Genomic DNA, 26,385 nt, shown 5'->3' with positions numbered 1-26,385 from the left:
ACCTAATGTACTGCTGCTGTGCTTTGTCTTCAGAATGCAACTTAGTGGAAGGAGAGGACCACGTGGAGGTAAACGGAGCTGTTTTCCCAAAGCCATTTGTAGAGAAGCCAGTCAGTGCTGAAGACCATAACGTGTATATTTACTATCCAACCTCAGCAGGTGGAGGCAGCCAGCGGCTCTTTCGGAAGGTGAGGAGGGCTCCAGCTTTGCTCTTGGGACCAAGAGATCCATGGGTCTGAGACCTGTATAACTTCAGGAAGGAGTTTTGGGGAAGGGAGAAGGAAAGTCTTATTTTAGGGTAGTCTATACCTTTGTAAAACTTAGTTAAATCCCATCTAGCTGGGAATTGCAGAAACACATATTCTAATGCTAGTACTGACTACACTTTTGTTATCCTGTGTTTCACCTGTGTTCTGTTTAGCAGTCCTTAAGAACTGTGTCCCTATTGAACTGTATACTGTCTTTTCCAGATCACTACTTCAGTTTATAAAGATTTTTTTTTTACTTCTGTTCTTGTCTTCTAGCATGCTTACTGTCCTTCTCAGCTTGGTGTAGCTTATAAATGCAGTATTTATTTCTAGATTCCACGTGAAATCTGTGTCTGCCCTTACTTCCTCTGCTTTACCAGTGAATCATTAATATCTATGGAATATGATTTTCCAACTACTTATGCATCTGCTATTAGTAATCCTAAAATGATCATTTGCTTAACTTTTATATATAGGCATATCACTTGAGAATGTATCCAAAGTCAAAATAAAATAAAAACTGCATTAACTCCTGTCTGTAAGATCTGTTGCACTGTGCTAAAAAAAAGTTAAATTGAAATAACTGTGGTTGGTCATAACTTACTATAATTTGTTTATTAGCTAGGCTCCTTACCTTTTATGTCTTTATCCACTGTTTTTGTTTCATATTCTTCCAGTGATTGGAGTCAACCTGGTGGTCTATGATAACTTTTTCCTCTTTAAAGCCTGGAAAATGATGTAGCATTTTGGAGTCTCTTCTGTCCTCCAGGAATTTTTGTACTGTAATAGCTGGGAGTTCTGAGAGATGTTCATCTAATTCTTTAAGTATGGGATGAAATTTATGCTGTTTTGTTCTTCCTATAGTCTACGCTGAGGTCCTAAGGTTTTTATTCTGTGCTTTCAGATTGGCAGCCGGAGTAGTGTGTACTCCCCAGAAAGCAGTGTAAGGAAGACAGGCTCATACATTTATGAAGAATTCATGCCTACAGATGGCACTGATGTAAAGGTAAGGAATACCTGTGTAGCTGAAGTTTGGGCAGTCCTACTTAGCACATTCTGGAGTGTCTGTTTAACCTGTGAGGTGCTGATTGTGCAGCTTGGATCACTAAGTGAGGAGCTAGTATTCTGCAGACCCTAACAAGAAGAATGTATGAGAGCATCTAATCTTTTTTTCATGTGTGTCTGCAATAAACTAACTGCAGCCTCCAGGAGATATTTCTATGTCAGGTGTAACTATTTCTCTTCTCAGGTGTACACTGTTGGGCCAGACTATGCCCATGCGGAGGCTCGCAAATCCCCTGCTTTAGATGGGAAGGTTGAACGGGACAGTGAAGGGAAAGAAATCCGTTATCCAGTCATGCTGACTGCCATGGAGAAGCTAGTTGCCAGGAAAGTCTGCGTAGCCTTTAAGGTTTGTGTGTTTTCTCTCCTATGCATTCTCTCTCTGGAATGTCTACTTCCTGACTTGAATACTGGTATTAGTTTGAGCACATTGCCATTACGTACCTCTGATGTGACTGTGTGCCATGCCTTGTGCCAACTCTCTTTGCCAGCTGGGTGCAGTTGGTCCTGCTGGCTCTGGCACTTTGCTGGTCAAAGATGACTGGGAAGGCTAGAAGGCCTACAGCAGATGCCTTCTGTGCTGGCAGGTGGCTGGTGCCCAGCTTGCATCTTAGCATTTGATATCAGGTTCTAAGCATACTGCTGTCCATCTGATCTGCACTGATCCCTCCTTTGCTGTTTCATGTTTGCCCAGATAGCCTGCTTGTCTTTTCCTTGGCCTTTTTCATTCCCTTCGTGACCTGGCTTTGGTGTGCAATTGTGTTTTACTCACAGGTATGTGAGATGAATGTGCATGTAAGTCTAGGTACAGTCACAGGACCTGTTCTGCATCATCAACAATGTCAGCAGAAACAGCACTCGGCTACTTGTTGCTGGCCCTGCTGCAATCTGCATCTCATGTAGTTGTTCTGGTACAGCTGTGGGTTTATTCTGCTTTATAACTTTTTCCATGCATTGGTGGATGTCTGTGCATGCATTGCTTATTTTTTCTGCTTCTGCAATCTGATTCATGACAGGTGAATTTAGAGGGAAGAGAGGTAGGAGCTGCTTTCTTATACCCTTACTGCTCTTTGAAGTGGCAGTAACTTGCTTAATACAGGAGTTCATGGATTGGGTCCTTGATAGAGCTGTGAAGGTATAAAGATTCCTCTAAAGGGCCTGTTACTGCTAATTGCTTCAAGACTGATGAGACAGGCATGAAATAGAAGACTACTGCGGCAGCTGTGTCTTTGAAGACACCAGCAGAGCTGAACTGGCCAGTGTATGCTGACTGGGTCTGTGTGAGAGTGCCCTCTCAGCCCTGCTTGACTTAGACATCTGCTGTCCCGCTTGCCCTGCTTCTTCATGTATGCCTATGAATCCTGTCCTCTGTTTCCTCATGCAGCAAACTGTATGTGGGTTTGACCTGCTGCGAGCAAATGGCCACTCGTTCGTTTGTGATGTGAATGGCTTCAGTTTTGTGAAGAACTCTATGAAGTACTATGATGACTGTGCCAAAATCCTTGGGTATGTAAAATCCAAGTTTTGGTGGTGGGTAAAGGAATCTGTAGCAAAGCATAGTGAATTTGGAGTCCTGATCAGTATATGTTGGAGAAGTCTGCACCTGGTTAAGATGGGGACTCTTGTTCAGCAGAGGAAAGCCTGGCTTTGGGAGGAAGGGGCTTATTATTCTTAGCCCCTGCAGTTTCTGCCTGCACTGGGGTTAGCTGTCTTTGTCTAGAGACAGGTGTGTCTTCTAGGACATTATTGGATGCTAAGCCCAGCTATGGTGTTGGTAATGTGAGTACCTGTCTCTTTTGAATGCCCTAACTAGCCCATAATGTGTTAGATGCCTCTGCAAGGAAGGTGAGGCGAAGCTGTCTTTGACTCTCCCCAACCTTTCACCTGGACTTCAGGGGAGGAGAAAGAGAACTGAGAGAACGGCATTTCACGTGAACTGTGTTTTGATTTATTTCAGAAACATAATCATGCGTGAATTGGCTCCCCAGTTTCATATTCCCTGGTCCATACCAACGGAGGCAGAAGATATTCCAATTGTTCCCACAACTTCCGGCACCATGTGAGTACTTGCAGGCTTCTCAAAAGGATCCCTTTAATGGCTGCCTAAGGCACAAAGTGCAAACTGTGTCCAAGAGACATACATCACCCAGAAGCACTGCTCTCTCCAGCATCTGTGTTGGTTGAGATGCTGAATACAGATGTTTATGGAAGGGCTCAGGTGAGCTCAGGAAATGGGCAATAGTTGATAAATGAGTTGTAGAAGTGATGAATGCAGAGGAGTGTTCTTTGAAAGAATTACAGAAATTGCTCGTGGCTTTCAGGAGGCCTCAATTTTCAATCATCAAAGGGAAGGGATTAAGGAATTACTCTGCCTGGCTCATAGGCACCACTGTTTGATAGGTAGCTGCTCAGAGCAAATGGGTTTTAAGCTGCCAGTGAAATGGGTGGAAAACTATTAGCTGAAGTATTCACATTGTACATACACTTGCAAGGTTCTCATCTGATACTGTTGGCCATACTAGCCTTCCACCACAGAAGCCTAAAAGATGAAGACAAAGATTTCTCTGTGCTCCTGATAATGCTTACATGAAGTTGGGGGGGGGGGGAAACAGGTGCTACAGAAGAGATAAACAGGGAGCATACGTTTATCTTTCCTGTAACATAGGATCATTTGGATAAAATTGGCAAATGCAAACTCTGCACACTCATGGGGCTTCTGGCTTCTGTTATATCTTGTGACAGTGAAACTGACAGAATCAACCTCCATTTGTCTGGGATCTTCTAAGAAATATAGATGGATATTTTAACATCTGAAAAAAACAAAGTCATACAGCCCTTCTGAAATGAGCCAGCCTAAGTACTGATTCCTGCAATGGGTGATTGCTGTGGAATATCTCTACTTACAGCTGTTATTGGTTGATCACAGACAGGACCCTGACTGTATACCATTCTTCAGGACCAAGTTGTTTTTTTTTCCCTATGTCCTTCCAAGTCGTGCTATGAGGATTACACAAGTTGGACATGTTAAACTGTGCCTTTCTTGGAAGGAGTTTGATACAATTCAGAATGCTGTATCTATAGATTCTGTACCATCTAGCCTGGTTCCAATCTGCTATAGATTTTATTTTTGCATGTCATATTATGATGCTGTAGTGCTCATGAGCCTGATAGCATCTGCATGCGCTAATTTGACTGCTCTTGCAGCTGTAGCACTGGTGCCTGTTTTAGGGTGGGAGGATTTGCTGAGGGAAGTGAAAATTGCTTTCTAGTGGTAATGCTGGAGCTTAAGGATATATTTGTTTTTTTTTCCCCAGGATGGAGCTTCGTTGTGTTATTGCAGTCATCCGGCATGGGGATCGAACTCCAAAGCAGAAGATGAAGATGGAAGTTAAACATCCCCGGTAAGAACCAAGGCAAGAAGACACTGCACTGTTAAGAAACAAGGAGGGCCCACCTGTTGAATCCACAAGCAGAGCAGAAGGGCTGAGTACATGGGAGACTGTTTTTTCCATGGTTCCATTCAGGGAATGCTTTCTGCTCCGTTGAAGGAGCCTTCTTTTCCCATACAGATCCTGGCACTTCCTGTGTGAGTACTGGAAGAAAGAGTGAAGGTTTAGTAGGTGCTGCAAAGTTAAGTGCCTCACCAAAGGGAAGCTAGTGCCTACTAGGCTGAAAACGCTTGTTTTGGGGGGATTTCTGAAGCATAGGAAGGAGTCTTTGGGCCTACTGATTCTCCTTGAAGAACAGAGCATGAATGCATATATAGGGATGACCATCCTTGTAGCACTGGAACAGCAGAAACTGGATCAGGGTTCTTTGTTGTCTGTTCAGGTTCTTTGAATTATTTGAGAAATATGATGGCTACAAGACAGGGAAGTTGAAGCTGAAGAAACCAGAGCAGCTACAGGTGAGCGCAGCCCTCTCTGGGGTTATTGTGTGGGAGATGTAGGTAATACATATCTCGGTGCGAGAGAGTTCTTTGGGAGGGTGGAAACCCTTAGAGGGACAACAGTCCATTGCACAAACACTCCTTGTGTCGTTCCCTACCCACTGTTAACATAGCAGGATAATAGTATGACAGCATAGTGGAGACTGTTCCTGGCTAAGATGAAGACTGTAGAATGGGGACAGCCTTGCTGCAGCTAGCCTGTCTGTTGTGGTTGCCTCTGGTGAGAGAACACTCCAAGCTGTGAAGTGGGGGGAGTTTGAGGCTTCTGTTTAGTTCTGAACAGGACTGGAATACAGGGTGAGTATGAAACTGACTGGAATGTGAAAGTTTGTCATGTTCAAGCTATGTTTTATGAAATAATGTGTCTTTAATGTGTGTGCATGTGGTCCTGATGCTGTGTGGGGCCTTCTGGAAGCCTTGCAAGAGTATGGTGGTGAGTCTGAACTAGATGTGCTGGGCACTTGAGACAGTGTCTGCTTTCCAACAGGAAGTGCTGGACATTGCACGGCAGCTTGTGGTGGAACTGGGAACACAGAATGACTGTGAGATTGAGGAGAGGAAATCCAAACTGGAACAGCTGAAGAGCGTCTTGGAGATGTAAGAGTTAATGTCTTGGGGCAGCATGGGTTAGTCTCAGGACTGTGAGTCAGCAAGGGATAACAAGGAAGATGCAGGAAAAGGAAGTGATGTAGAAATAAGCTGTGCTGTTGATGTCTCAGCCAGCTGTATCCCCAGAGGTCAGACTCCTGCATCCCCTTTTAGCAGCTATACAGGAAGATACCATGCTCCTAACTTTTTCTCCTTGGCATCAAAATGAGTGGTAGTTCTTGTTCCAGGTGTGCTTTTTAGCTAGAGAACTCATGATGAAGCTGAACTTTGTTGCAGGAATTGAATTGGAGTCCCATGGGGACCATGCAGATAGGAAGTGTTTCCATAAATTTGGAACAAATATGGCTTTACATTAAGTTGTTCTGGTGCCAGAAGTTTAACAAAAAGCACCTTGGGAAACACAAAAAGATGTTTATGTCCCCTTGGCTTTCATATAGCCAAAAGAAAAGACAACATGGTAGTGTTGGCATGTTAGAAACAAAAGGAGGGTTTCTGAGAGCCGTAGTTCACTGTGGCATAAGCAGGCAGTGTCTGTGTTCATGTAATTTCTGTGGACCGCAGAAGATGAATTTTTGCCATGATTCCTTCCCCTATTTGCTCTGCCTATTAAAGGTGTAGGTATATTTGTGCTTATATGACTGGTAGTTTGTTTTTACTGTAACTTCATTAATTCACTTGTTAAAGTAATCTTACCAGTGTCTATCAGTACCTGAAGGGAGGGTGTCAAGGGGATGGGGCTAAACTCTTTTCAGTTGTCCCGTGCAAAAGAATAAGAGGCAATGGGCAAAAACTGAACCACAGGAAGTTCTGCCTGAATGTGAGGAGGAACTTTTTTCCTGTGAGAGTGACAGAGCACTGGAACAGGTTGAGTTGGCGGAGTCTCCTGCTCTGGAGATGTTCAAAGCCCACCTGGATGCAAGCCTGCCTAACATGCTGTAGGTGACCCGACTTGAACAGGGTGGTTAAACTAGATGATCTCTAGAGGTCCCTTCCAACCTTACCAAAAAAAAAAAAAATTGTGTGTGTGTATGTATATATGTATATATATATATACATACACGTAGAAATTATCAAAGATTGGTTAAAGCTCCTCTGGGATATGAATGCATACAATGGCAACTAAACAGAGCAGGCAAGTAAATGAGTCTGAATTTCCTCAGGGAAGGAGGGAGTTGGGCTTTTATTTTGCACAGGCTTTCTTTTCTGCTGGCTCACAGATGGATGTTTGTTGTATAATGTTTATATCCCTTGACAGTGGTGTTGCTGGGGAAAGTCAATGCCTGTTTTTTTTTTTTCTTTTTTTCTTTTTTTCTTTTTTTTCTTTTGCTGCATGTTACCTAGGGAGCTCTGGGAAGGGGTGAGTGGAATTAATTTGGTTTTATTTCCCCCCCCCCCAACCTTGTGACAGGTATGGACATTTTTCTGGCATTAACCGTAAGGTGCAGTTGACCTATCTTCCTCATGGACATCCAAAAGCTGCAAGTGAAGATGAAGGTAAAGAAACTTAACGTTGCTGCCACGATGTTAAAGCCTGGTGTTCAAGAGTGTGCAGCTATCCCACTTATATAGGCCTCTGGGGATGAAAGGAGAATTTTGACCCATGTCTTGTCTTTGCTACTCTCATAAGAAGGGCTGGAGAGATGCATGATGTAGTGTACTAATACACTGCAGTTGGTGCTACAGGGTTTTTGGAGGCTGACATTCATGAATTCAAAAATATATACAGATGGAATTCTCAGAGGTTCAAACAGTAGAGGCTGTATTTTTGTATTTGCTGAAGCCACAGAAAAGGCTAGATTTAACTCCTGTGGATTTTGAGTCAGCCAGTGTTGAGAATGCGCTGCAGCTGCTCTGATGTGCTCTTTCCCCACCCATGCCTCCCCTTTCCAAAGCTCAGCTTTGAGACTTGCCATTGTGAGTGCCTATTTGCCTCCTTAGAAACTCGCAGAGAGTCTTCCCCATCTCTTCTCCTGGTGCTAAAGTGGGGTGGAGAATTGACACCAGCAGGAAGGGTCCAAGCAGAAGAACTGGGGCGAGCCTTTCGTTGTATGTATCCTGGTGGCCAAGGTAAGTTTTTTGTTTTTGTTTTTGTTTTTGTTTTTTTTGTTTTGTTTTTTAGTGATGCAGTGTGTCCAGCCAAGTTGACTAATCACCAGCACATACAGGGATGCTCAGACTTTGTGGACTGTGTGCAGCCTGTGTGGCTCAGTAATCATTACTGTTTCAGTTCTTTTGAGCTGAACTGAAAAAGACAAATACTTAAAGTGGGCTTTGCATCTAAAAAAACCCTGAGCTGGCTAGAGATATCTGCTGCTGTGGTTAAGCATTAGTACATCTTGAAACACAATAGCATTCTTTCATTTAATGTTCCAATATTCAAAAAAGAGAAGCCATATAAGAAAATGACATTTTGGTACAGCCAAATGCAAAAGCTATATATCGATTAACAAGGAATTTAGGGCAGATGTAGAGAACTGTAGAAATTGTCTTGGAACACAGATAATTCTGTCTTGAGGCAGAGAATAGAGAGAACTTCTCTGTATTTTCTCTACCGTAATTATGTGACTGAAAAGCATCTAGCATGCACATAAATCAACAAGAGCCCAAAGAATAAAAAAGACTAGGAGATTGCTTTTTTTTTTTTTTTTTCCACCCAAATAAAAAAGAATCCTAAATAATACACTTCTGCATTAGTCTGAGATCAATACTGGATACTGCTTATCTTTGACTTCTATGATTATTTACCTTAATTTGAAATAGAATTAATTAATTTAGGTGGAACTGGAGAAGATGCAGTACAGTAACAAAAATTGAGGACTGGGAAAGGTGGCTTTTAGTGGTGGCTTTAAATAGCACAATGTATTTTTTCAGAGATAAGGGCTATGGCAAAGGGGAGGAACCCAGTGCTCCCAGGTTTTCATATCTACTGGAGATAAGCCTTTCTCATCACTGATCTGGTATAGAAGTAATAGACCAATGCTACAAAGAAGGAAAGAAAATGGTGGACTTTTGTTCTTCTTGCCTTCAGACAAAAGTTTAATATTTTCTTAGAAGACTTTCTAGCCAAGTATAATTCACTATACTCTCTGGGACAGCATGACATGTGGTAGCCTATAAGGTATAGAAGAGTGGACTGTGATTATCAGCACTGAGCTCAGAACAACTCTTGAAAATGTTTGCTGTGAGACTAACGAACCCACCTGTGTCTGCACATCATACAGCTGGTAGTTTCTGCTTGTTTTCTAGGATTTCATATTACTTCTGTGGATCTTCTTACTGCTGTTCTAGTGTAGGGAGTCACTGAATGTGTGATATTACACTTGCAATATAATAAAAATAGTGAATGACAAATGAAGCTGGAGATAACAAGGTTGTGATGATGCATCCAGAGTGGGGAACTGTAATAACTGTTTCTTCTTCATCCAGTAAATGTGTAGGTGAGCAGTACAAACATGACTTGGACTGTTTAAGAGGGTACCCATTACAGAGTATTGGCAGCTTTAAGGTCACGTGCCTCTGATCTCAAAGAGCACATTTTTAGCACATACGTGAGAATAAACTTTGCAAGAGATGAGAAAACTGTGCAATGCCAGGAAATAGGAGCAGACTGTCGGTGCACAGAGCCTAAAGGGGAAGTAGCAGTAGGAATTAGAGGATCTTCATGTCAGTGCAATTTTTAAAGATAGTAACAATGACAGTGTTAAAAGGGCTGGAAACTGCCTGGTGCTGTTGTGGGTCTCTGAAGCCAGGAGCTGAGAGGACCAGCTACTGACTTGGACAAGAGGCTGAAGAGACCAGAAGACGAAGTGTGTAGGAGAGAGAATTCCAGGAAGAATCCTGGGAGTAAACTGCAGTATGCTGAGCCACATCCTGAGAGGAGAGACCTGTCAGCAGAGCTCTACTGAAGTGGAGTGCAGTTACCACTAGACTGGGCTGGGGCTCTGAGGTACTGTCTGTGCCAATTCTGAACACAGTGTTCAATATCTGAGCACTGAGTTATTGCGCTCTTGCTTACAGTAGGGCTGGGACTGAGCATGTACATGTGGACTTCAGTCCCTCTGAATCATGGATTTGGAGTTCTCTGCATCAAGCAGTGCTTCATGGAGAGAGAAGGATCTTACTTCGCAATGAGATACTGTGTTACAGTTCCTGGGTAGTAGCTGGTATGTGGCTGCTTTGTTCAGATGCACACTGACTTCTGTCTGTTTTCCCTTCCTGTCTAGTAGGATGTCTCTTGGAGTTAGGAGCTAAGTGCTGGGAGCAGTTATCTCATCTGCCTATGTGTTCTGACTGGGTATTGTGTGAACTCATGGAGGAATCCCAGGCAGCAGCAAATTAGTTATCTGTAACTCTGTTTCCTGTGATTAACTCAGCCATCATAAACAAAATAGTATTTCATGCCACAAGATAAGTGCAGCTCTACTGGGTATGTTTTGGAAGCCAGATTCCTCACTACTGAATGACTGTGACTGCAGTTCTAATGGCAGCAGTACTTGCTTTTGCACAGAGAATGAGTAGGAGGGAGTTATTTTTCTGTAGCTTTATTCTACACGGGGCATTCAAGCTAGCAGAACAGTTACTGACTGTTGGGAGAGGGTTTCTGCAGAATCTGGGTAGCGTCAGACCTTGACTGGTGAATTTGCAGTCTTTTCAGAAACGAACTTTCCCAAGTTAAGCAAAACCTGAATCAGATTTTCAACCTTAATTTATTAGCTGGAACTATCTCTTGAAGCAGCCTGAAGGCTGCTGAAAGTGATATATTCTCTACGTAGCTTTGACACTATGGGAAGGTTTGATTTCTAAAGTGGTAAGATTCTATAGTGTACTCAGCTGATAGCTTTGCAGGTATTGGAAGGCTGGTTTTGAGTCTGTTGTTCCCCTAGATGATCTCCAGAGGTCCCTTCCAACCTTACTGATTCTATGATTCCAGGTGATTATGCTGGTTTTCCTGGATGTGGCCTGCTTAGACTGCACAGCACCTACCGTCATGATCTCAAGATCTATGCTTCTGATGAGGGACGAGTTCAGATGACAGCAGCAGCTTTTGCAAAGGTCCTTCCTCCCTTTTGGGCATCTGCTAGTTTTGCCACACATGGCTTAAAATATGCCAGTTCTAAAGGAAAATTTCCAGTGATGAAGTAAAAACTGTCCTAAGGGTTTTCTCTTCTGTGGTGGGAGGGTGGACCAATAGGCTAATAGCAAGTATATGGAGCAGTACTGGAAGTCCAGTGTAGCTCCATATATATGTTGCCCTTGGTATCATGCCCAGGATAGGAATCAGGTGAATAAGTTATTTATGGAGTATTGATTGTGTGTTTAATGTTAGAGTATGTTTCATATTGCTGAGTACACAATACCTACTTAATAAGAATTTCTTTGGTGACAGTTCGATTAAAGGGGTTACTCTTTGGCTTTTGGATTTAAAAAGGGAATGAAATGTCTGCTGTGCAGTTGGGGCAGGGGGAAGGAGAGGTTTGTCTGCAGTTAAAGGTTGAGCCAAGAGGAATCCTTTAGTGACCTTACTAGCTGTTCTTCAGAGCCTCTGCTGTGTCAATGTTTTTCCAGCCAGCTAAGTTGGCTACTCATCAATGGCCTAAACAAATCTGGGGCCACTGCAGACAGACCTGATGTTTGACTTAAAATAGTTCTAGGAGCATTCCAGAGTCATTTCTGATTGTGGATGTTCTTGCTGTAAGCTGCTCTTTAAAGACAGTTGAGATTTCACTCAAGTTGCCTGAAGGCTGACTCTGAAGCTTGCAGTGATATTTGTTGGTTGGGTTGCACATAGCTGAAATCCTGTCCTGTGCTGCTTTAGGGTCTCCTGGCCCTGGAAGGAGAGCTGACCCCCATTCTGGTGCAAATGGTGAAAAGTGCCAATATGAATGGTCTTCTGGACAGTGACAGTGATTCCCTTAGCAGCTGTCAACACAGAGTGAAGGCACGGCTGCATGAAATCATGCAGAAGAATGCTCAGTTCTGTGAAGAGGATTATGAAAAGGTAAAAGCACCTACATGACTTTAGATCTTTGTGTCTGGAAGGAGAGTAGCCTTGCTCCAGTGGTTTAAGATGTGAAACCACCTGCTGTATGTAAATGATAGTTTGGTCAGTCTGAGGTCAGTTCTGGTTAACATTATATGATATAAACAGAATTTAGGGAAAAGGGAAGGATTTGCAGGGTAATAATCCTTGCCCTTCTAGTGAAAGCGTCAGTTTTACTCCACTGTTCCATTCAAGAATGATCATGGTACTTTCCCTTTAGAAGTACCAGTGCATTTTATTTTTATGAGTGTATTAATAGAAAATTGGTTTGATAAGTCTGATTAATATATGTATAAATATAATGTATTTGGTTGGCATTTGACAGTTTGTTTTGAAGACTTCTGCTGTGTAGAATCACTGTAGGCTATATTAGAAGAAAGCTGCAAGCTGTTGTGAAAGTACTGGCTGCTCCAGTGTTATACAACATGTTCTTGTATGGATTAGAAATTGTAATAAATAATCCTTGTTCTGTGCAGATTTTTAATGAGGCCCCTACAGGAACCTGTTTTGTCAGTGGTATAACAGAAAACAGTAACCAACATAAACTGCTAGAGTGTCAGGAAAATTAGAGGGCATTCTACAAAACAACAGGTCATACAATAAACTGGGCATAGCTGAATGACATTTTATGTATGCCCTTGGCACGGAACTACAGGGATAAATTATATGCAGGTCCAAAGCACAGAATGGACACTATATTCAGGAGGGCAGTGATGCTGAAAAGCACACTGGTGTCAGCTGAGCAGCTGCATGAGAAGACATTTGCTTCTCCCATTTAGTTGGGAGAAAATGGGTCCTCGGTTGTTCCTCTGCAAGATAGGAAGCGGTCCTGGGATAACCTACTGTTTGGTAACCCTTAGTAGTTTATTCCCTCCTTTTTCCTTCTCCCCTAACTAGGAATTTGGATTATTCAACAGCTCAGTGCAAGTGCAGCCCTGACAGTTTCAGTATGGAAACCATATACACAGTGATGCAAGTTGCTTGCTGCTTAGATCAGATTATGTCATTCAGAGGTTAAAACTGATTTTTTTTTTGAAGTAGATTTAAGAAGCATGATTAAAAAATGAAGTGTGATCAACTTTTGAAATGACTGGTCATGGAGCAGAGTGAACTTCGACTCTGAATCCAAACCAAGTATCTTTCTAAGACAATCTTTAGTTGAGGAAACAGGGAAGGGAGAACATTTCACATGGCCTCATTTCCTTTCACTATCTAATCTCATCAAGCTGTGTGTTGATATGAGGCCTGCTGAACATGCTTCAGATGCCTGTTTGTCTTCCAGAAGTGATTCCGCATCTTTTCTGTTGTCTAGCTAAATGCTCTGGATTTGATTCTGGGACCACTGTATGAGCCTCTGGCCTGTGATTTGCCTGTAGTGAAGCTAAGCGGTCATAATCTTTATATGTTCAAGCTGATGAATCTTTGAGCTCTTATTTTTGTATATTGTGGTTCCTGACTTGAAGATTCTGGCCCTGACTGTTGCTAATACTCTTGCACCCTGTGCATATGTCAGGGCTGTGACTGAGACTGTGAGCACAACAGCCAAATGCAATAGTTTTTGCTTATCCTGGACTCCCTGGCAATCACTCATCACTAATGCAGATGATGAAAAGCAGAGACGCTTCTCTGTCCTCACCTCATGTGGTGTCTGTCTTGTTGAGATGTGAGTTCTTGTGGTTTACTACATACTGCTTGGAACAATCTCAGTTGCTGTGGATGGGGAGTACATCTTTGCCAGATTCTAGATCCCTTCTAGAAAATTTTGAGGGCACAAAACCTTTTGTAATCCTATCAGTGTGTGATGAAGTCAGAATAGAGAGCAAGGGATGCATCCAGCATAGCAATCAATAAAAGGCACTATAATTTCTACTCTGGAAAGGCCCCAAAACTGTTTTTCACAAGCTCTGAGATCTAGCTACCAGGCTGAAACCTGTTACATTAGGGAACATTTTTCACCTGAAACAGTTGTCTAAAACATTTGGGAGGCCCTTTAGCCCTTAAACAGAGCAGCAGTTTACAAGCAAGGCAAGAGTGGGTCTAGTAGTTGAAAGGAAATCTGATCTTAGTTGTTTGCCATTTCTGACTTTGTTCCTGAGGCAGTTCTTAGAAGATGCCTAAGTACCTCCAGAACTAACCTCTTATGCTTAAAAGCGAACACAACTATGTACCTGATCAGAGGGTAGGGCAGCTGAAAGAAGCAGACATTTTGTTCTCCCAGTCGCCAAAGATACTAAGTGATCTGTACTGGTGTTTTCTCTCAGCTAGCACCTACTGGCAGTGCTTCTCTGCTCAACTCCATGACATTTATCCAGAACCCAGTAGAGGTCTGTAACCAGGTGTTCACCCTGATCGAGAATCTCACCTCCCAGATTCAAAAACGTCTGGAAGACCCTAAATCTGCAGGTGAGCATCAGAGCTGGAAAAGGTCTGGAGCAGATTTACTTTTCCTTATATGGGCACTTTCTTTAAAGCTCCCATACACCACTAGGGTTTATGTATGTCTTCTAGGAAGAAATTCTAGAGTGAAATTATGTACAAGCTATTGATATAGAAGCTCCTATTCTGCTTTCAACTAGTATTCAGGAGACCAATTACGTAAAGGAATTGATAAGTGCGTCATGAGGATTAAAGTGAATGTAGATAGCATCAGTGTAGCCGGGAGGATTATACCTGACTTTGTTCAAGCATTTCATGGAGTGGGACTCAGTGCTATAAATGGTTAAGTTTTTCAGTCTTGTTGACCTCTAAGAACTTTCCTAATGACAGTACAGAGCCTTTAGAAATGCAGTTGTGGGAGATTCATACAATTTATAGTGGACATCAGCCAAAAATCAAGCAGCTTCACTTTTCTAAAATATTCCAGAATTATTTTAGGGCTGCAGGTTGAAACAATGCAACAGGTCCAGTGGCTTCTCATAGCTGGGATTCTTGTGGGCAGCATAACAATGAGATGCCTTCTCAGCTGGAAGTCAGTCGTAGCAGCCATCAGGTCAGTTGTAATGTACATAGTCAGGTGTGAATGTGACTGTGTTCACTGTTGTTTAGACCTGCAGCTGTACCACAGTGAGACTTTAGAACTGATGCTGCAGCGCTGGAGTAAGCTGGAGAGAGATTTCCGCATGAAGAATGGGCGTTATGACATCAGCAAGATCCCTGATATCTATGACTGCATCAAGTATGATGTACAGCACAACTGTTCCCTGAAACTGGAAGGCACAGCAGAGCTCTTCAAACTCTCCAAAGCCCTGGCAGATGTGATCATACCCCAGGTACAGCCTGTCCTGCCTGACTGGGTAATGATGTACTGCCAGTTTCTGACTCTTTCCCTGCCTGTTTTCTCTCGAGTCTCATACACATTAGCTCTCAAGGTAGGGTATTGCAGATATTTCTCAGATATCTCTACTTGTTTGTTTGGGGCCAAAACCATTTATGACATCCCATCCGAAAGGCAAGATCTGGGTTTGAGATCAGGAATCAGGTCTTCATGATGCAAGGCTGGTTTGGGTGAATTGAGGTGACTCTGGCCTTAAGATGTTCTGTTTTCTGGATGAGGATTCTTACAGATTCAGGGTAATGAACAGGGGATGCAACAGCTTTTCCATGCTCATCATGGTGCATTACAGGACACATTCAAGTGGAATCTGTGCACTGTAGCAGCTTTTTCTTCATATAAGATTGTGTATGGGAAGAAAGACTTCTGCTTTAGAGTGAAGGCTTGTTCTAGCAGATGTAATGTCCTTGTCAAACTAGAACTTGTTCAGTTTGCAAAGCTGACTTCTCACCAAGTTTACGCATGCAGAAATAGTAGAGGAAAGGATGGCTGTATGCAATAAATCTCTATATTTGCATTGTTCAGTCCCACTTCTGACATAAATGCTTCATATGCATGGGACAAGAGCTCTTACCAGCAGGGTCCAATTGTGCTTAGGGGCAGAGATGTGCTTCTAAGCATTTTCATGCTCTCTGGCTGAGATGCACTTTGGCCATTTCAAGTTTTATCTTTGCAAATAGCATATCTACTGTGCTAATGCATGTGCCAGGTCTGATCTAAGTGTTTGTCATGAAGGAATGTTCCCTGACAGCATTTACACATCTCAGCTGTTGGAATTCTACTGACAGCTATGTCTAGACACTTACTGGAAGTGTTTCTCTCCTCTGTTATCCTCTACAATGTGTGAAACAGTTAGAGAAAGGTGCTAAGTGGCACTTCCGATTTTGGCCTTGTGTATCTGTAGTGATGCCCGTGGACAGAACGGAAAGTCTGCAGTCACTACTGTCATCTCACTGTGAACATGCAGAGGCTCTCAAAAGCTGGAGTGCAGGCAAACAGCTTTATTTTAGTTGAAGATGTGACAGATAACCAAGGCTCAAGGATATCTATTGTTTTGTTTCTGCAGGAGTATGGGATTAATAAGGAGGAGAAACTGGAAATTGCTATTGGCTTTTGTCTTCCTCTCATTAAAAAGATCCAGTTGGACCTGCAGAGAACCCATGAAGATGAGTCTGTCAACAAACTGCATCCCTTGTAAGGATCATGTTGCTTGCTGCTGCAACAGGGGAAGGGCAAGCTTTGGAGTAGTGTGTGTGGGAACTATGCCAGAAGACTGTACTGGTATGGGAGGAGGCACTAAACATGTACTGAGGGAAATACCAAGAGGAAGGCATATTGGTGCTCCTAAAGCTGGAAAAGTGGGGAAGGCATGTTGAGGCTACTGAGTGGGAGCTAAGCTGACACAGAAGTTTAAACCTGTTATAACTGAATGGTGGTGCACTCATTCCTGTCTCTGTAAAAAGAAGCAGATGCTAGTGTGATGAGCCTGTCTCTGCCTCACCATGTGCCTTCATTAGGATATCAGAAAACTGGCTGCTTGTGTGCCTAGTGCTCACTCACTTTTTTCTGTTCCTGCTGCACTTTGATAGTTACTGATGTGTAATTATCTAATGCTATTAAGAATGTAGAGATGCTGCTGTGTGATAGATAATTCATTGATGGATTACAAGTAACGTGAGGCTGATTTTGGTTTAGGTACTCAAGAGGAGTTTTATCACCAGGTCGCCATGTTCGGACACGACTCTACTTCACCAGTGAGAGCCATGTGCACTCTCTGCTCAGTATCTTCCGCTATGGAGGGCTTCTGGATGTAAGTGTCCCAACGGGGCTCCCAGAGTAAGCTTTTTTTTTTTTTTTTTTTTTTTAAGTGTCCCTTTCCAGGATGGACAGTGTGTGTCTGTAGGTTGTTCCTCTAGCCAGCTCTTCTGCTAGTGATGCATATTGGCGGCCTCTGGCCAAGCTCCATCTCTGCTGTGTTTGCATGCTGCAACTACTGCCTTTTTGGCTTGTAGGAGGATAGTTCTTCCTCATTCCTGACACTGTATGTTCCGTGCTTGTATGGAGGCATGTTTTCTCCAAGGGCTGCCCTGCTGATTCTGGAGGAGTCCAGGTCACTTATCTGTAGGAAGATATCACCGTAAAGCAGTAGAGACTGACAGAATTTCTCTCTTCCTACCTCCTTCAACCATTTATTTAAAGGGCTTAGCCCTATTTTAGTGACTTCTGTCAATTCTAAGTCAAAAAGAAGTCAGTTTACTCTCAGAAATGAGCAGGGGTCACAAAAGCATAGAGGATGAGTGCTCACTAACAGAGACGGATGGCCCAATTTTAAAGGACTATTACTATTATTATTCAATCCAAGCTCTTCACTATGCAAAAGTCTGCTCTTGGAACCTATTTCTTGATGGAATTGTTATGCAGGCTCTGAGAAAAGTTCTGCTTTAGATGCCTCAGTAGACCCTTTGGTTTATCTTCTGGCTTTTAAACATTGTGTTTTGAAACGCCTTGAGAGTTAGGACTCGATGAGCAGACATGACTTCTAATGTCTGTGGAAGCTCACTGTCTGCAGACTTTGATCATGCAACTACCTCTTAATTACTTGCTTACTGAATAAGATGCAGCTGTTACTGTCCACTCCAGTATCAGAAGATTCTCTATTGCCAGTACAGGGATATTAGGCTGTGTCTAGGTTCATTTGTACCACTGGAGTTTGTTTCACATCCATCAAGGTGGTGGACTGTTCCACAGCAGTGTGTGATGCTTTGGGTATGGCCATTCTCTAGCAATGCTGGGAAATAATTAGGGGTGCGCTGACCTGCCTCATGGAGCCCAAGGGTCCTGGGTGGCTCTGTAGCCTTTTCTTTCAGCTTTGTGTATAAACAACTTCACTCAATCCCTTTTTCCCAGTTCACCCCTAGTACTTTCTTGTGATTTCTCTAAAATGCTCCATTCTGTAGACCACCATTTGAGAATGACTGTGTTGGGAAACCTGCTGTGGATTATGCTTTTTTCCAATTAGCATGGCATAGAGGGCTTGTAGCTGGATGTGCTCAGATCTGCAAGTGAATTGTATGCAATTGTTTCTTGCTGTAAGCACCCTGCCCTTGTTGCAAGGTCATTTCTCTTCATGTGAGTTAAACAAGATGTTTCTGTCCTGACAATGTTGTTACTGTGAAGAGGCAATGCCTCTCTACCCATTTCACTGAATGCTGCAAGGTGTCTGCTGTTGCTTATTCCATGCGACTGTTTATGTGTATATATCAGGAGAACAAAGACCAGCAGTGGAAGAGAGCCATGGACTATTTGAGTGCTATCTCAGAGCTGAACTACATGACCCAGATTGTTATCATGCTCTACGAGGACAACAACAAGGTGAGGGATATAGCTATAGGGTAAAATCCTTCCTGCCATGATGCAAGGCACGGTCCCCAAAAGATGAGCTCAGGTGGGAAGTTTTATGACCTGAGCTCTCAACTTGTGAATGAAGATGTACAGGCTGTTAACAAAACTGCTAGTTTTTATTTTAGGTAGGGGATATGACTCAGTTAATATTTGTTACATGTAAACAGAACACCACCATGAACAACAAACTTGTATAACTAACACTGCCTATTTTAAAGCATTTCCTAAAGTAAAACCATTTACTATTTCTTAATATTAATTAAAATAAACGATTGGAAAAATAAATAAAAACAAACAATATTTAGCAGTTGTTTTGGAATGTTTCTAGAAATTGTTCAGAAATTCTGCGTTCATAAAAGGCTTTTTAATTTAAAAATATACTGATATATTTAGGGAATTATATGTTGATGTATTTTGGAAATAGTCATTTAAAAACAGCTAGAATGTGGAAACTAACAGTGGTGACCATAAATCGGTTCAGTGCAGAGTTGCTGGGTAGAGCTTTAGGACTTGTACTGCAGGAAGTTCTAGCGAGCAAGTAGAACACTCCTTTTACCCAATAAGCTGTAAAGTTAGAATCTCATGCTCAGAGAGTTTAGAATCATAGAATTGGTCAGGTTGGAAGAGCCCTCTGGAGATCATCTAGTCCAACCCTCAAACAAGTTACCCGTCGTACAGGGATCAAACCCTTGGCCTTGGTGTTATTAGCACCATGCTCTAACCAACTGAGCTACATCTAACCCCAAATGTGGGTTTTTAGTGGTAGAAGTGAAATATATCCAAGGGATGTTTAAAAAAACATAATATTTTTTAAAGTCTAAATTTCCGAGTAATAGTGTAAGTTTACCAAGTAGAGATGATGAAATTTTTAGTTTTACGTCATTAGTGATAGAAACTGTAAAAGCCCTTGCTCCCTTAAAAAAAAGTGCAGTTTTTTCCCCAAATATTGGAGATAGTTACTTAAATCTTGGAACAAGCTGGATCTATAAAACTAAGGGCAGAGGAGGGAAGGAACCAAATCTCTCCCTGCCCCCAGGTGTTGCGGTTTTGTAGCAGGGGTGAATTGAAAGGGGCTATGTTTTAAGTGTGTGTGTATTAAATTATAATATATATATATACACACACACATATATATGTGTGTATGTGTATATATGTGTGTGTGTGTATGTATATATATATATATAAAAAATATATAAATACCCACATCCACACACCCCTATAGCCTGATCCTGTTTTGGTCCTTCGATGGCTGTTGTCAGAGAATAACAACAGTTTGAATGCCTCAGCCCTGTGCTAATAGGGGCTGTCCTTTTGGATGAGACAAAAACCCAAAGCCAGTTTGTTTGTGGTTGGTTTCTTGTTGCTTCTGCTTTCCTTCCAAAAGGATTATGCTTGAGATGTGTGTTACACTGGCATGGCAGGGTGGCAAAGGTTTAGATCATAGCCTGTGCTGACAGTGGGATTGATTTGTTTGTTTGTTTATTCCCTCTACATTATGTTCACAGGACCCATCTTCAGAAGAGCGTTTTCATGTGGAGCTGCATTTCAGCCCTGGTGTGAAAGGTTGTGAGGAAGACGGAAATGTCCCCACAGGGTTTGGTTTTCGGCCTGCGTCAGCAGAGGTGAACGTGATGTCTTGAATCTGAATGACGCAGGCTGCCTTGCCTGTAGGGGATGTTGTTAACTTTGATCCTAGATCCATTTTCATATGCATTGCTATTCTGCCAAGTTCTGGTATGGTCTAATCTCCAGCAGCAAATCTTCCTCTGACCTTTCTCTTGCATCTGAGAACGATTAAGGAGTTATTCCTTGCCTAGCCTTGCAGGCTGTTTTCTGGGTAGTCTTTGACGATACATGAAAAAACAGAATGATGGTATCATACTGAGCTTGGTAGAACTTGGAGACCCAAGCCTAGAATGAATATTCTGAGTAATGCTTGGTAATGTCACGTGGAACTATAGCTGTCTGTCTGCTGCCAATGTTTCCCTACTGCAGAATGAGGACAAGAAAGCTGACCAAGGTAGCCTGGAAGACCTCTCCAAGCAGAAGGGCACTGATGAACCAGATCAGGCACAACAGAGGTTTCCACAGTCCTCCGAGCAAGTCAGCATTCAGCGGAGATCACCACTGATCAGGAACCGGAAAACAGGGTCCATGGAGGTAATAACACAATGGACGTTCTCTGTTATTCTAATGAGGGTCCCTTTCCTAGTATAGGTGTTCTGGGATTCCTCTTAACATACCAGAGTCAGAATTTGATTCTATGAACGCATTTGGAGATGTTGAATAGGGATTTTGGAAGGCTGACTTACCAAACTCCTCCTCATTGAGGAAAGACAGAGGGAACACTGGCAGAGCAATTGGTGAGGAAATGCTGTTAGAAGAGCAAGTAAGTAAATGCTCAAGAAGCACAAGTACATTCAGATCACGTATTGTAAAGGCATTAACCAACTGTGAGACTGCATGCAACTTCTTCACTTAACCATGATGATAGCTTTGGCTTCCCTTGGACTCCAACCTTTGCATCTCGCAGTTCAGTTCCACAGCTTTTGTTCCTGTCTCCCATCTATGATCTCATAAGCATCAGAGGTGCTCGCTAATTTAGTGGGCTTATTTGCAGAGTAGTTAACCTGTCATAGGATTTGCAATTGTCCCATTCACTGATCTGCTAAAGCAACATGGACTTTTTCTTTGCTAGCCTCACTTCTGTCCTTCAGGGCTGTCTTGGTGTCATAAGACTAGCTTCATAGTCAGCTGGCAGCTGACACCTTCAAGGTGTTCTAGAATTGCTTTACATTCTGATGAGGTTTAGAAGGCATTTCTGCTATCTATTTCCAAGCCCGTGAAAGCAGAGGTTCAGGGCTTGAGGTTTGTTAGCCGACAATGTCTCTGTCACTGATATAATTTTGTATGCAGCACTCAGGAGCTCTTTGTAACAGGCACATAGTTAAAGAGGATATATTTTTCTGCTCCTAAAGAAGGAAGCCTGTATCACAGTGATTTTAGTAGGAGTCCTGGAAGACAAGGAGCTGAGTACACAAATTTCTTCATACTTCTAAAATCTGTTCCACAACTCACCGCAAACCTGAAATTAAAAATAATTGAGCATGCACTATCACAAGCTGAACTCTTCCCTTTTTGAAAAAAGTGATTCAATGGCATTTTTCTTTAATCGAATTATAAAGGCTTTTGAGATCAGTGGGTAATTTGGTTAGGAATGCTTAGGGCAGGGCACTGATTATACTGTTTTTCTTTGCAGGTACTTTCAGAGTCATCTTCCAAATCAGGAGGTTATCGCCTCTTCAGCACCTACTCTAGGCAGTCCTCTGAGATGAAGCAAAGTGGCTTAGGTACTGTACTTCATCTGTACCCAGCCTGTCCTCCTCTACCTCTGTATCTTTGTGTGCATTTGTGTCTCTCCTCATATATTCTCTACGCAGCTCTGGTGAGGCCTCTTCTGGAGCACTGCGTCCAGTTCTGGGCTTCCCAGTACAAGAGAGACATGAAGCTACTGGAGAGAGTCCAGTGTAGGGCTACAAAGATGATCAAGGGACTGGAGCATCTGCCCCATGAGGAACGGCTGTGAGAGCTGGGCCTGTTTAGCCTGGAGAAGAGAAGACTGAGAGAGGATCTTATCAGTGTCTACAAATACTTTGGGGGTGGGGGAAAATGTCAAGAGGATGGGGCCAAACTCTGTTCAGTAGTGCCACGCAACAGGACGAGAGGCAACGGGCACAAACTGAGACACAGGAAGTTCCACCTGAATATGAGGAAGAACTTCTTTCCTGTGAGAATAACAGAGCGCTGGAACAGGTTGCCCAGAGAGGTGGTGGAGTCTCCTTCTCTGGAGATATTCAAAGCCTGCCTGGATGCAACCCTGTCTAACATGCTGTAGGTGACCCTACTTGAGCAGAGGGGTTGAACTAGATGATCTCCAGAGGTCCTTTCCAACCTTACTGATTCTGTGGTACGTTTCTGACTCCAGTTCCCTGTGTGTTTCTGTGTTTGTATTATGTCCTCTTGTAATGTTACTGCCTAGGTTACTGTAGAGGTTTGTTACAGAATCAGAGTAGTTGAGATCATCTAGCCCAACCCCCCTGCTCACGGAAGGTCAGCTAGAGCAGATTGCCCAGGGCTATGTCTGGTTGGGTTTTGAATATCTCCAAGGGCAACCTGTTCAAGTGTTCAGTCACCCTCATAGGTTGGTTCTCCTTCCTGTTCTCCTTCCTGTTCTCCTTCCTGTTCTCCTTCCTGTTCTCCTTCCTGTTCTCCTTCCTGTTCTCCTTCCTGTTCTCCTTCCTAGTGTTTTCTTGTGTTCAAATGGAACTTTGTTTTTCAGAAACTCTTCTCCTCCTGTCACTGGGTCATCTTTGTAGCCCTATACTGGACTCTCTCCAGTAGATCCAGGTCTCTCTCGTACTGGGAAGCCCAGAAATGGACACAGTACTCAAGAGGAGGCCTCAGCAGGGCTGAGTAGAGGGGCAGGATCACCTCCCTCAACCTGCTAGCAACACTTCCTAATGCACCCCAGAATACCATTGGCCTCCTTGGCCACAAGAGCACATTGCTGGCTCATGGTCAACTTGTTGTCCACCAGCATCCCAGGTCCTTCTCTGCAGAGCTGCTTTCCGGCGGGTCAGCCCCCAGCCTGTACTGGTGCATGGAGTTATTCTTCCATATGTGCAGGACTCTGCACTTGCCCTTGTTGAACCCCATGAGGTTCCTCTCCTCCCAGCTCTCCAGCCTATCTAGAAGCTGATCTGCTGTAGACTGCCTGATAAGGCAGTCTATAGGAGACACCCACTACAATGTCCATTAGTAGGAAAGTTTCTAAGATTTTTCTATCAGGCACCCTGCAGGCAAGATTTCTTTACCTGTTTATCTAAGAACATATACATGCTAGTCTGTCCTGTAAAATGCTACCAGTAGTGTTTACAGTGGTGGAGTAGATTAAGTTCAGTGTGTATGAGACAGTTCTTTGAGTTGCTCTCCTTTGTTTCAAGAAACAGATACTATCAACTTAGGCTGAGCTTGCACATGTATAATTTAAAGCTCAGGAGGTGTGAGTCTCTTCCAACCTCAGTCATGCTGTGATGCTGTATTTTAGAGCCCACAAATACTTGCAATATAGACAGGCTTTTTTTTAAAAAAAAAAAAAACAGTAATAACAGTTTCGCTATTCTAGTTAAATACAAATAGGCAGTATGTCAGTTTTGTCTTGCTCATAACTGCTTTTCTCAGTTGAAAGAATTCTGTTCCATCTGCCTAGCAGTTCCTTTCAAGATCACATCAAGTCAGGTCATTCTAAGGACTGCTGCACCTGAAAAAAGCAAAGACAAGCACTTGCTGAAATGACCAGTACTAGGCTGCCCTCCTGTGCTTGAGACCATCTTGCATGCCATATTCGGGGCAAGCAAACCTCCATGCTGGGTGCACATCTGGTTTTCATAAGGATAGTTCATGGAACACTTGGACCTACACTGTAATAGCAAGGCAAGAATAAGTGCATGTGAAATATCTAGGCAGCAGCCTGTGAAGGAAAACTCTGTGGTCATATTTCTTTCTTTGGTGGTTGACACAGTAATTGATTCCCATTAGCTGATCCACAGATTCAACACTGAAATTTATTAGAGCTATGCAGCCATTTCTCCTTCCCACTGCCCTACAGAAGGATCTTTCAAAAAGAAAGGACAGAAGAGCAGGAGAAATTATATCCTGCAACTTGCACATCAGCAATTCAGCATCTCTGTCTTTTCTGATGTGAACATGTAGGTGTGCTGACCAGAGAGCATCAAGATGTTTAACCTACATCAGAGTAGGAAAGCCAAGTGAAAGAAACCCCCCAATGGAGTTAGGAACTTTCCTAGTGCTGAGTATTGGGCTGCCTGGTAGCATTTGGCAGTATTGAATTTAGAGTGGGGAGTACTGCCTCCCCATGCTCCCCTAGTAACATTTTCTTCCTGAATCTGTCTCCAGAGTGGACATTTTTTAACTTGTGCTTCCACTAATACCACTTTTCTGTAGTTGCTTGCAGTGGAGATGTAATACTAACACCTTCCTTGCCTTTCCAGGGTCACAATGCACCGGGCTGTTTAGCACCACTGTGCTAGGAGGCTCCTCCAGTGCCCCCAACCTCCAGGACTATGCACGCAGCCATGGCAAAAAGTTTGCCAGCAGCCTGACGTACAAAGACGGTATGTGCGCTCTCTCTACAACAACTGGTTAATTTGTGGGCTTTGGTGCCTCAGGATGCTACTGAGGCAAAGACTTAGACTGCCAAGAAAAGTAACATAATTTAACGTGTATATTCATCAGGTCTACAGCAATGCATTTTATCAAGTCCCAAGAAATTTTGATCCTTTTGTATCAATCAGATCCTCACTATAATGAGACAGGAGCTGACACTACATGAGGAGTTTTATACTGATATATGGTATTGTTGGTGTCTGAATTTGCTCTGGTATTTTAATACTACTTGCTGTTGTGGGCGAGGAATCATTATTTTAGATGTTCTATAAGTTTGTCCTGGTACAGAAATCCAGCACCTAGAATCATCTCGCTTATCTTGGTGATTTTGCGGATACTGAACTAAGCTTTTGTCGAGACAATAATTCCCACCCTACAGCAGATGAGGCTGCACTGTTGGCAGAATGATGCCCTTGGCAGGAGTTATGTAGGTACTGGAGTAAGGCTGGGCACTGCTCTACCCATATGTGGCATAGCTGTCAGAAAGCAAATACATGCCCAACATGCTTGATGTAAATAGGGTGATTGGAGGAAACATGGCAAAAGGACTGTAAGATCTAGTTGCTGTGACTAATTCTGCAGAAACTGCCTTAAATTTCATCATGACAGTCTGGTAAAATATACTGTGATCATTAGTATAAATGTAGCCCCATGTGCAGGAGCAAAGGGATATTACCAGCTGAGGACTGATCTATAGTCAGCATTAGTGTGGTGTGCATTGAGAAGCAGAGTCCACCCCTATCCTTGAGAAGTTGGAGCACAGAGCATAGAAAAGACTAAGGTGTTCTGAAGGAACTGTAGGAGTGTAACACACCAGAACAAGTGTTTCTTATGATAATAAGAAGGAAAGGTACTTAGACTTCATAAGGTATTGATTAAAATACCATTTCCTGGAACTAGCACAAGAAGGTTAAAAAAAAAAAAAAAAGGATAAATAATCATAGAATCAGTAAGGTTGGAAGGGACCTCTGGAGATCATCTAGTCCAACCCCCCTGTTCAAGCAGGATCACCTACAGCATGTTAGACAGGGTTGCATCCAGGCAGGCTTTGAATATCTCCAGAGAAGGAGACTCCACCACCTCTCTGGGCAACTTGTGCCAGTGCTCTGTCACTCTCACAGTGAAGAAATTCCCCCTCACGTTGAGGCGGAACTTCCTGTGGTTCAATTTTTTGACCCTTGCCTCTTGTCCTGTTGCATGGGACAACTGAAAAGAGTTCAGCCCCATCCTCTTGACACCCTTGAGGTACTTACAGACACTGATAAGATCCCCTCTCAGTCTTCTCTTCTCCAGGCTAAACATGCCTAGCTCTCGCAGCCGTTCCTCATGGGGCAGATGCTCCAGTCCCTTGATCATCTTTGTAGCCCTACACTGGACTCTCTCCAGCAGCTCCATGTCTCTCTTGTACTGGGAAGCCCAGAAATGGACACAGTACTCAAGAGGAGGCCTCAGCAGGGCTGAGTAGAGGGACAGAATCACCTCCCTCAACCTGCTTGCA

At 43.0% G+C, this 26,385-nt stretch overlaps 1 protein-coding gene across 5 annotated transcripts in view; it reads left to right on the top strand.

Annotated features, from left to right (window-relative positions):
- The window catches only part of PPIP5K1 (diphosphoinositol pentakisphosphate kinase 1), a 53,159-nt gene that overhangs the window by 10,116 nt on the left and 16,658 nt on the right, over window positions 1-26,385 (top strand). For 4 of the 5 annotated variants that reach the window (XM_062584215.1, XM_062584216.1, XM_062584214.1 and 1 more), the window contains 21 exons: window positions 34-188; window positions 1,153-1,254; window positions 1,498-1,659; window positions 2,695-2,816; window positions 3,268-3,369; window positions 4,625-4,711; window positions 5,142-5,217; window positions 5,747-5,856; window positions 7,277-7,362; window positions 7,807-7,935; window positions 10,799-10,920; window positions 11,684-11,866; window positions 14,170-14,311; window positions 14,954-15,177; window positions 16,306-16,433; window positions 16,935-17,049; window positions 18,504-18,611; window positions 20,147-20,263; window positions 20,637-20,801; window positions 21,901-21,991; window positions 24,713-24,835. In XM_062584215.1, the coding sequence (XP_062440199.1) occupies window positions 34-188; window positions 1,153-1,254; window positions 1,498-1,659; window positions 2,695-2,816; window positions 3,268-3,369; window positions 4,625-4,711; window positions 5,142-5,217; window positions 5,747-5,856; window positions 7,277-7,362; window positions 7,807-7,935; window positions 10,799-10,920; window positions 11,684-11,866; window positions 14,170-14,311; window positions 14,954-15,177; window positions 16,306-16,433; window positions 16,935-17,049; window positions 18,504-18,611; window positions 20,147-20,263; window positions 20,637-20,801; window positions 21,901-21,991; window positions 24,713-24,835 (2,649 nt within the window). The remainder of the gene's footprint in view (window positions 1-33; window positions 189-1,152; window positions 1,255-1,497; window positions 1,660-2,694; window positions 2,817-3,267; window positions 3,370-4,624; window positions 4,712-5,141; window positions 5,218-5,746; window positions 5,857-7,276; window positions 7,363-7,806; window positions 7,936-10,798; window positions 10,921-11,683; window positions 11,867-14,169; window positions 14,312-14,953; window positions 15,178-16,305; window positions 16,434-16,934; window positions 17,050-18,503; window positions 18,612-20,146; window positions 20,264-20,636; window positions 20,802-21,900; window positions 21,992-24,712; window positions 24,836-26,385) is intronic. The other variant, XM_062584217.1, reaches the window with a different exon arrangement.

The sequence above is a fragment of the Rhea pennata genome, chromosome 10 (assembly GCF_028389875.1).
Source record: "Rhea pennata isolate bPtePen1 chromosome 10, bPtePen1.pri, whole genome shotgun sequence".
NCBI classification, from domain to species: domain Eukaryota; kingdom Metazoa; phylum Chordata; class Aves; order Rheiformes; family Rheidae; genus Rhea; species Rhea pennata.
Note: the sequence above shows the minus strand (reverse complement) of the source record. Positions and strands in the feature narration are given on the sequence as shown.